Source organism: Sinohyriopsis cumingii, chromosome 3, assembly GCF_028554795.1.
Source record: "Sinohyriopsis cumingii isolate HCF-2022 chromosome 3, ASM2855479v2, whole genome shotgun sequence".
Taxonomy (NCBI): Eukaryota; Metazoa; Mollusca; class Bivalvia; order Unionida; family Unionidae; genus Sinohyriopsis; species Sinohyriopsis cumingii.
In genome coordinates this window covers 68,693,360-68,704,982 of record NC_142963.1, presented here as the reverse complement: position 1 = coordinate 68,704,982, position 11,623 = coordinate 68,693,360, and the positions used below count along the sequence as shown (strand labels likewise).

At 37.6% G+C, this 11,623-nt stretch overlaps 1 protein-coding gene across 1 annotated transcript in view; it reads left to right on the top strand.

The window, feature by feature from the left end:
• The first annotated feature begins 959 nt into the window (after positions 1–959).
• The window catches only part of LOC149803040 (uncharacterized), a 64,034-nt gene continuing 53,370 nt past the window's right edge, over positions 960–11,623 (top strand). The window contains exon 1 of the mRNA XM_089952593.1: positions 960–1,509. Within this exon, the coding sequence (XP_089808719.1) occupies positions 1,173–1,509 (337 nt within the window). The 5' untranslated portion in view covers positions 960–1,172. The remainder of the gene's footprint in view (positions 1,510–11,623) is intronic.

Genomic DNA, 11,623 nt, shown 5'->3' with positions numbered 1-11,623 from the left:
CTAGGTTCATAGACACCGCGATGTGGAAGAGACGGTTGCAAGTGTAGAGACAATGGTATTTGAAGCGGGTCTACAGACCTTCCTTGTGACAAAATTTGAGAAGATCGTTGAAGCAATTCCTCTTGTGTTAACCGACTGTGGTTAACTTATCCCAACATGCCTTTTTAGGGACACCCACATCTCTAGAAAAGAGATACTGATCAGATTTGCCCCCAATAAATTGTGTTTAATGTTTTTGTTTATGTTCCTGAATGTATATGTTGTTTAAATTTTAAACTTAAAGCCCATGACCCTTTCTCTCTTCTGTGTGACAGTATGATTGTATGTAAGGGTATCGTAGTATGTCTTTAAACACTTCCTACCCATGTGTATGATTGTATGTTTGTGTGTATTTAAGTATAGAGTATGCATATCAACTCGCCTGCCCTTTTCGAGTAGGGGAATGTTGTTTGGTTTGTAATAAAAATGGGGGTACTGGATTGTATATGTGGTGTGCTTTATTGTAATCTAAAAGCGGGTACTGGATCGTGTGGTGTGTATTTGAATTGTATAAAAATATTTTTGCATTACAATTTCCTTGTCACAGTGTCACACCCAACCCTTAATTTATAGGGTAGTCGCGAGTCATACATAAACCCTATTTTAAATTCTACTTATGCCTTATTCTGCCTTTTCATGTTAAATTTCCTTTTTGCCCTTTAGCGGCTCCTGGACTGGATGTTAACTCTTTTTCTCATTTATATGTTTGACATGTTTTGGTTCATTCATATTTCTATCTCACAATGTCACGATGTAGAGAGCGATTGATTGATTGATTGACTGATTGATTGATTGATTGATTGATTGGTTGGTTGATTGATTGAGGGAGTGGGGCGAGAAGGGAAATGTGACTAGTCCATATGTGGATGTGTCAAACTTTATTTAAAAGGATCTACCTCTGAATTGAATGTGCCGTTTCGGAACGTTCCACATCAAATGGCTTGTATGAGCTGTGCTATATATAGCTCGTGTTACAAGGAAGAGGTATCACCTTTAAGAGTTGTACTACTTGCAGCTTATTCACAAAGCGGAACTTGTTAATTGAATGTCAACTCCGCATTATATAAACTGCAGGACTCCACAACTACAGCCCACTTCGATCTACTATATACAAGTCAACAGTCACAGAACAAATGCTGAATTTTCGACGTATGAAAATGTTGTTCACTCGACGACACGTTTGGAAACACGCACTATTCGGCTGTGCCCTTTTGAGTTTAATAGCAGTGTACCTTTTGTCACTTCGATACACAGGTGCTGCCGGTATACATTCTACTTTCAGTCTGAGGGGACCAGACATTGACGAGCACCTAGTCGATGGATTAGGGCTTGGCTACGACCCCCTCCACGACGTGAAAATACTTGCTCCAGAAAATCCTATAGTTTTATTGAACATATCAAGTCACAAAGTGAAGAAGAGTTCCAACCATTCCACCATAGACGTCTTTGTATTTGAGGAACATCACGAAGGTATGTCTACCACAACCATCTCTCTCTCTCTCTCTCTCTCTCTCTCTCTCTCTCTGTGGTATCAGCTTGCAGTTTTGCTTAACAGGTTTACAAGTATATTGACATACTTTTGAGATCTTATCAGATATACTTGTTAACAACTGAAGCGACACAGGTATTTCTCAGTAACAGAGATAGTGTTCCTTTACACGATAGGTAATTTAGGTCATTGTTCCACATAAACAAAATAATAATAATGATAATAATAATAATAATAATAATAATAATAATAATAATAATAATAAGACTTTTGTTGATGTAAATCTTCAAATAAAAACTAAACTTCTCTTCGAACTGTCTTGCAAAGTTTTATCTGTTTCTACCAGCTTCCACGATCACACCCAGGTTAGTACCGTTTACCATGGTACGAGTCCTAATATAACAATTGTTGTGCACGTTGAGACATGATGAAGTTGATGTTCTGTATTTCTGAAAACAATATCAGTGGATGCAAGCAGTATAATCATCTCCGCATTAGTTCAAAGGCATGGCCGAGTATTTCCTTCATTCCGTGAAATTTTTGAGGAGTAGGATGTAGGTCTAAGTGTTCCCACACCTATATTGTATTAGACAACGTTCTTTCCGCTTGAAATGCGTGGCGTGAAACTGGTGACGACTGCACCTATGTCACTTGGACCCATTCGTTGAACTCAAAAACAGAACTCGTGTTCGATGTATGTATGTATGTATGTATGTATGTATGTATGTATGAATGATTTGGCTTTTTAACGTAACTTTGTCAGTCATATCTCTACGATGTCTGCAATGTAGCAGTTTATAGTGATGCTATATTAAAAAGACATGTAGCACCATGTCCCACCCAATCACAGTATCCTGACACCAGGCCGACCAGTCCTAACACTAACCTCTTGATGTTGAGCGCCTAGCGAGGAAGATATTTACTACCATCTTTATGTCTTATGTATGACTCGGCTGGGGTTAGAACCCGCGACCTCCTGTGTCCAAGGCGGATGCTCTAATCACTAGGCCACCGGAGCGATGTATGTATGCATGTAGGTAGGTAGGTAGGTAGGTATATAGGTATGTATGTAGGTATGTACGCATGCATGCATGTATGTATTTCGTTTAACTGCTCATTATCATGATTCCGGCTATGTGATGAATAAGTTTAGGTGTAATAACAACTCCAGTACCAATACCTAAGTTGACGGAACATCAACACGGAACGCATCCAGATATAAAAAAAAAGTTGCCTTGTCTGTTCCGTTTTGCAGGAGGACGTCGGCATATTTTATATCCCTAGGCATGAAAATGGTGGGGAAGAGTGGGCATGTTCAAGTGCAATCTGAGCATTTACCTAGAATCGAGTTAAACTTAAAAAGGTGGTGGCGGATTTTATCGCCTTGATTCTTGCCTTTGCATATTACTAAGAGTTTCCCTTTTTGTTTTATTCTGTAATTCCTCTTCATGCCTGGCTCAAGTGTTAATAATTGGAAAATATATTACGATCGACTTTCGATTTCTGCTGACAGATCGATAACCGATTAAGCATCGATTAATTGGTTATATGATTTGTGTCCGAAAGAGATGCAGTGTTTCAAGTATTCAAGTCGAGAAAGGCAGGAAATATGCAAAACTGAATTCTCACCAAATCCACTACAAAAATCATAATCGAATAATTGGTCATTCCACTGAAAGTGACCAATGCTCAACCAAATGGACTAATCGAAACACCGCCTGTATTCACCAAGTTCTCTCACCAATTCTCTGACCAAAGAAGAACATTTAATTTTTTTCATTGTGGTTGAAACTTACTAATATAAAATATCTGATTTGACAATTTTCAGACATGACGAATTTGTGTTAGTGATGAAAAGAACACAAAAACAATGGTATGTGTACCCAAAGAACAGTATAAATTTGTTGCATAAACAAACCCTTGCGTATTGTTTGAAGAACAAATGAAGTCGGGGAGGAAAAAATTATTTAAGGCTATATTCGTACGAATCTCCTTCTGTAAACAATGGAAACCAAATTTTACCGAAGAAGAAATCGGAAAATGGAACCTTAAAAAAATACACGATATAAACTTTTGCCCTTCTTTTGCTGTTGAGTATAGGTTAAGTGTTTTATCATTTCCGATGGAACTGTTCGTGCATTTTAATAGGGCGAGTTGCTTACATTTAGTCGTCATCATGTACCTAATATTTACCTCGTTTGTGCCATGTTGTTTTACAGAAAACAAAGCCTGGTCCTATAAAAACATTTCATTCTGATAAACGTGTATAATAATTACTCATATGTTTAGTATTACACAAACAAACATACATATATGTACGTGTATAATATAATATTGACAAGAATCCAAAGGGTATTATTTTGTGTTACATATAGGCTGTCCCCAACTTTGTACATCTTCAAAACAAATACATACACGTGTGTGTGTATGTGTATATGTGTGTGTGTGTGTGTGTGTGTGTGTGAGAGAGAGAGAGAGAGAGAGAGAGAGAGAGAGAGAGAGAGTTGCACACTAGAGGTCAACACAAACACGTGGATTTATACGTTAAGACAACGCTCAATTTTTGTTCTTTGTGATATAACATCCTTTTTGATTTTTAGATATATCACCTATAGTATCCCATATAATACTGTGGGTAGTCTTTTATTTAAAAAAAAAAAGAAATAAATGCTGTCCTGATTTGCATTGGCAATAGGTACAACAGATTAGCTGGACTAGATGGCACGAATATACTTTTGTTGTTGGCAGTTTTGTGTTCTTACGCTGCTGACATTGCTATCGGCCTTCATCTCAGCTCTGTATTTCCTTCCTAACGCCATGGTGCAAGCTGGTCGCGTAGGACAGTGCAGCTCTGATTATAATCAGACTGGGCCATGACTATCAGCCTGAAGTGTTAATGTGATCAGCTACGAGCTGGTACATACTGTTGTTCAGCTGATATAACCAACTAGACTAAATTATGACAGACATATAGCAACTTTAAGATTTAATTGCTTATCGTAAACAATTATGTCGCCTCAGGTGGCCGAACTATCTAAGGCGCTTCGCACCCGTCCGCATGGGCTCGAGTCTCAGGCTCAGCTGATGTGGGTATGTGAGAAAGCTTACTAATAGCTACCCGTGGGTAAGTGGTTCTACCCGGGGTTTTCCGGGGTTGTTCCTCGATCAGATATATTTCCGCCATGTATAGCATATGCTAAAAATGGCATTAGCCCACAAACCAGCACTCGGAAACAATTTTGAAGATTTGTTTTTTGCCTGCATATTTTTCATGACTTGTAATATATTTGAAGATTAATTTAGATGCTACTGGTAACACACGAATTTCCATAAAGGATTTTAAGCTGGGAGTTTAGTAGTGATAACAGATAAGTCTTAAAAATTGGGACTTTAACATAAAGATTGAAAGAAATAACGACTGACAGACTAAACACTGCATAGTCCAGGGACTGGGACAGTTGGTCACAGACCTGGAGATCTTAAAAGGCTGAGCTTGCGATTTTGTGTCAATCAGTCAAAGACGAATTTTACTTTTAAAAGGTAATTTTTGACTGGACGGGAGCGAAACTCGGTCTCAGACTTAACCCCGATATATTTTTTTTTCTATTGCTGACCGGGCATGGAAATTGAAAGGTTGTTTCTAATTGACTGAAAGTGGAAACTTAATCCCAAAATCCAGCTCAGGGTTTTAAGATTTCTAGCCTGGAACCAGGGAAACTCTGCACCGAAAGTTTTGGTACGATAGATTCTCTGGTACAGAGAGGGTTGATGAAAATATCGAATGGTGTACCTCAAGGCATTGAATAAAATTGGCTGCTGCTTTCGTCGTAAAAACAAACGAAACAATTATAATAATTAACACGGTGTGTACTTTATTGTAAATTTATGGATTTACAATATATTAACCTTGCAGAATATTGTTAATTTTATAGACCCGTGCCGCTGTGGTACGATTCTAGTTCTAAATTTTATTAATATACAAGGCCTTTTGTTACTATTTCGAAAATGTGCGACTGGCAAGTATTTGTGCTAAAATTTTATTAAGTATTAAGCAGCCTCTGTCAAAGAAGTTGATCATTTACCCTACTGTTATGGCTGATATTTTATTTTTATCCTTCTCGTGCATGATTTTGTTCGCCATGAAAATGGTATTAACTTTTCTGACGTGTGTTTATTTCCTCCAGGCGTAAACAATTGCAATTTGTTCTTTACAAAATGAACAACACGAAAACTTTCGTATTTGCTTGGCTAAAAGTTGCAGCTTAATTGATATCACCTGCTTAACAGCATGCACCACCTACGGTGTCGTGATAGGATGATAACCGATACATCGCGACATTTTTTTTTCTTTCTGGGATTTGCAAAATACAATCGGGGAGACAAGGGAATGATGCTGTTTTATGAACACTCGGCTTTGATTTCTGTCGAGTTTGCCCAGTATTAATCAAACAAATTGGCGTACAAGTTGGCATACCGTATATGTTCGCTTATATGTCGAGTCCAGGAGTCCCTAGTGGCCGATTGGTATGTGGTGCTCACCTTTACATATATCATTTCTGCCCGCGTTGGTTCGAGTCTCGGTTCGATCGACGTGGATATGAGAGAGAACTTGCCAGTAATTTTCCGTCGGTCGGTGGTTCTTCCTGAGGGTTTTCACCGGCTCCACCAACTATATTGGCCGTCATGTATAATATCATCTGATGAAAAACGTGTTGAACCTACAAATAAACGAATATTTATATGTTGAGTTCACTTACGAACAACATAGACCCTGATCTGTCGTCGCATAATCTGCTGGCAGATTAGGCTCCTTGCTGTTTGTTCTATTGATTTATATATATAAGGAAATCTGTATAGAGCCAGATCTGCTGGCGCATTATGTGACGTCACATAGGTGTCTTTTCAGTACGTAGTTGGACTTATGTAAGTAATTTACTTAATGTTTATAATCGTTTACTGTTTACACTCGCTTGTAAGTCCAACAACATACTGCAAAGACACCGATCTGCCGTCGCGTAATGCGCCGGCAGATCTGGGCCTATGCAGTTCTGTTAGAATCAATAGAACAACATAGACCCTTATCTGCCTGATATGAAGATATTGAAAAAGAAATTTATGCAAAAAGAATCGCCCTATTTCATGGTCCGACTGTTTAATAAAAGGTGTCTGTTTCAATATCGTCTCAAGCTAAAAATCGGCCACGCTCCATCAAGAACGCAGCCGATTTTTGCTTGTGACTGCGACGATGGTGTTTCTATAATCAGATTAGCTGTGGGCGGAGTATAAGCACAGGCTCGATAAAATGTATATCGCACGCCAAGATTATCATTAGCAAGTAATTATTAGACTTTCTTCCGCTCTCTCTTCGTGTGTGTATGTGTGTGTGATATCCTAGACCACTTAGAAGGCAATTTCAGACAAGTGCAGAAAGAAATAAAATTAAATATATATACTTAGTGGTAAACTTGAAATATGAATGACTATACATTGTATATTGGGTTAGGTAACCCTCAAACGGGTAACGGTTACGTGTGTATTGTATATGATATGGATTAATATAGGAAATAAATGTATGGACTGTGTGTGAGTCCTCGTATGTCGTGGCAAATCTAGGTAATTATTAGTGCATGAACTAAGTATGTATGTAAATACTGACTTCTACTTCAAGGTTACTCAAAGACCGTGCCTTCCATACAGTATGAGATCTTCTTGGGGAGCAGATTTCATAAGTACTGATTTGATAAAAATACACAAATAGCATTAGTTCCTGTACTTTTTTTTAGATAAAGTCATTGTCACGTTTGCTCAACCCGTTCGTAAGTCGTGTATAAACTAAGGTATTAGTACAAGCCATGGTTGCTGTCTAAACATGCCGCAGGCTAGAATTAATCTCTTACGCAAGGTTATTGTGACAGAGAGACGATCCGGCATCTTGAATCGGCACAGGCGTTAGACCGAGCGACTTCCCACCTAATGTGTTACAAGGATCAGAGGAACACGTGAGGAACCGGAGCGTGTTCTAAATCCATGCCCACGTGGACAAACATCGAAAGGACATTGTCCGCTAAGTTGATTAGAACGAATCAAGGAGACATCCAGTCGGAATTGAGATGGAGGGTGTGTTAACAATTTCGATCCGAATTATAACTTCTAACTAGGAACCGAAAATTTAGTTCTCCTGGGAAGATTGCTGAGCAAATAGGATTACTCTGGGAAAGCCAGTCGTAATTTGGCGGGAAAACTTAGAAACATATTCTTAGGATAGACAACGCTTCGTAGAGGAAGTTTTTGGGGGACAGAACTTCCGGTTCAGTTAAGTCCCGAGTCTCTAAGAGGGAGACGGAAGTGCGACTAGCAGAAGTGCGACTAGAAGAGCAGTTGGAGTCGAAAAGTCGAGTCGGTATAGAGTCGAGGAGGAAGAGGAGGAAAAGGAGTCGAGGAGGAGAAAGTGGGAAAGGAGGAGAAATATAGAGAAGTCGAGAAGGAGAAGAAATGTGGAGAAAGTCGGGAGGAAGAGGAGAAGGAATTGAAGGAATAGGAGAGAAGAGTACACATATGAGTAGAATACAAGGACAGGTGGAAAGCGATCTCACACTACAAATCAAATGATGCAATAGGCTATCACAGTGTCGAGCGGAAGGAGAGTACTTGGGACATTTTAATCATTTGATTATTGAATTGTCATTAAATTATTATTCCTTGAATTTCACTTTTTTGTATATTCAATCATTTAACCGTCGGCATTGCTGACTGGGGCTCGGAGCTTTACATCTATCTTTCACTAATTTAACTTCCAAATCGAGCCTGGGTGTGACTTAACTATAATAATTTAAATAAATATTGGAAGTACTCCACACCACACCTACCACAGTGTCGGCATAACAACCCCGACACGCCAGTCATAATAGTACCCTTTCTTTGATATTATAGAAATGAAACATAGAAATGAAACTCTTTTTCGTTGTCTGATATGCACCTTCAGAGTATGTTGGTAGTTACAGACGTGGATTAGTGGTTTGTCAGAAGAAAAAAAAACACTAGATATGATATTCCGATTTAGTTAAAATACCAAGAAAACTCCAAAAAGTGATTGCGAGAAAAGGGGCCAATATTTTATCGTCAAGATTAATGTAGTTGGAACTTCAGCATGCTATTTTATCCTTACAGTAGCAGACGAAAACTACAAAAACTTCGCAGATGTGATCTATACTGTTATTGATTTCGTTCCGGTAATTTTTGGAAATTGCGTTTTCTGACGCAGAGCTGTTATATTGCCATCTTATATATGCACACATTAAGATTGGACGTAATATCACATCACTATGTATATTAGGCCGATAAATATGAAAATTAAAGTATTAATTAATTAAAAAATTACTATTGTAAAACTACTTTCAGCTACCGGTACATTTTTAGCTTGAATATGTTTAATTAACTTGTTATTTAGTCCATATACATGAAGGAAAAAAATATCATAAGATGCATACTACCATGTTGTTTGTTTCCCCCACCCCTAAAATGGGGAAATCAGATTGCCATTTGTTGGAGGTGGGAGGTCTTCAGGCAAAATATGATCTAGATCACGCCTATTTGATCACATCGCTGTGAACTGCTCTGCAAGGGTGCGTTCTATGGATATTATGTAGTCTGGGGAAATTGACAGGTGTAAAGTAAGTTGTTTGCATTTGCAACACGCACAATAGAGAGAATGTTGTCATACCTCTATATTACTTACATTTCTTTGGATATTGTACGTGTGGAAATTCAACATGATCTACGCACATAGACTAATAATGGCTAACCCCATTTGCTCGTAAAATCAGCCCGACTAGTCTAAACTAAACTAGATTTAGTAGTTAATGAAATAGGGAAAACTTGTCCACGAGTACAATATTCCAAGAATTTTCAACCACAGTACATGAAAGTACCGTAGAGGTATGGCAACGTTGTCTCTACTGTGCATGTTGCAAATGCAGACAACGTCACCTTACACATATCCCTCTCTCGAAGTTATATCTGTTGAGCGCCTCCTTACGTAACAAGAGAGCAGCGATTATTCGGAACGTTTCTGCTGTGATGGAAGCACGAGTAAATTATCTGAAAAGTAAGTAAACAATTCCACCTGCACAAATCGTTTGACCCCTTGGGTCTGCTTTGTTTTGAGTTGTCATTTCAGTCATTAATGCATTGAAACACGAAAGGCTAACAATAACAGTGCTAGATTTGCTAGCAAAAGTCTACTGATATCGGGCATTGAATGCGAGAGAAAATGTCTTAATTGGGAAAATTAAGATTTATGCAAAGAAAAGTAATATTTTAGCAAATTTGTCACGGAGGGAAATTTTTAGTAGATTATCTATCTATATATCTTAGATGTATTTTTAAAATTATTCTGAAACATTTGCACGATTATATTTAGTCAAAATTTTCAGGTAATATCCAGTGAAATGAAGTACAGATAAAACTTGGATTTTCGAGATTTATGGTTCAAAAACGAGGTTAAGGATGTTGAGAAATTGAGTTCTTGCTTTGTTCAAGTGCATGAATTTGGACGTTCCAGTGATAGTATGTACACTTTTAGCAAATTTTAACAGATATAAAGAGTAACTCAGAAGGACTATATAAAAAAGCTGAACTGACTGAAGGTAAATTGTTATTATCTAAAAAATACTAAAAATCAGAGCAAAGACTGCCGTGACGACTGCTTTGGCATGATACACCTTTAAAAGCCAGACAGGTGTTCAGTACGCAAGCCGCAATCTCTTTCATGAACGGATGCTTCACTGAATCAAATATGTGTAAAGCTTTTAACTCTATCAATGGATCGGAAAGATGTAGTTTAAGTAGTCCTATACTGGTATATGCCATAAATGTTTGTCACTCTAATGGAAAATGTAGCTCTTCATTCTTTTCTTTTATTTACAAATAAAGATTTTTTAAAACGTATTTGCATATCCATGCGCCTTTGCCGTGGGAACAAACTAGCAAACAGTTGATCGTGCCTTAATGGTCACAGGTATTGAAAAAACACGTCAGAACAGTCACCGTATGAAGGTCTAAACAACATCTGAAGAAATAAACCCGTAGTCAGCAACCTCCAGACTAGGCGCCCCTTTGTTTTCCTACCCCGAAGCGGCTGTTGAACACTTCAGACTGTAATTTAAAAGTAAATGTATGTTTGAAACCACAAATATTTTTAAAAGTATGTTGAACTTACGGATGAAAGTTCTCCTGAAAACCCGCGTCTGACTCGATTATATCAACCCTCACCCTCTCATTGGTTTTGCGGTGAAATACTTCCATAATTTCCGCAATATCGCCATGTTTACCTGCACCAGTTGTGAAACATCATAAACCCAGACCTGCCATTGTTTTTCTGCAACATACTATTCCAAATCACTGACACAGCAGATAAATATATCTTGATTTTGATAAGATTGCTTTATTGGCTTGCAACCATACATAGAAGGAACATCGTAGACCCTGATCTGCTGGCGCATTGTGCAACGTCAGATGTAGGTATACTTTTGTTAGCAGCTTGGTACGTGATGTAGATGACTCAATATCATCGTCTTTAAGTGATAAGATACATGTCTTCCTCGTTAAATTATTACATTAAGGATCTCAGTAGATGTATTCTCACACTTAATTATAATTCGAAATTGGGGGATTCGTGCCGACTGTGTAACAAAATACACTTGAAAAAAAAATAGTTGTAACAGGAAAGTTACAATTATATGATATGAGATGAGATACAAGTGTATTTAAATTCACGGTAATTTATGTTACACAATTTGATTTATCTATCGTATAAAAAGTAATTGGCTTTACTTTTCCTATTATTGTCTGTTTTATATCATTCTGCGCTTGGAAGATACTGACGATGTATAAAATATCCACTTAGGATATAAATGTGCGGGAATTATCCAATAAGGATATGTAGTAATGAGATCCATTTTTTTTAATACAATTTTTTTATTTATTTAGATCGAGCTGAGTTTGGAACGTACCGATAATGTATATTTTGCCCATTTAGAATTGACGTTTATATTAAATATCCATTTAAGAAATAGTTATGCTATAATAATTTATTTA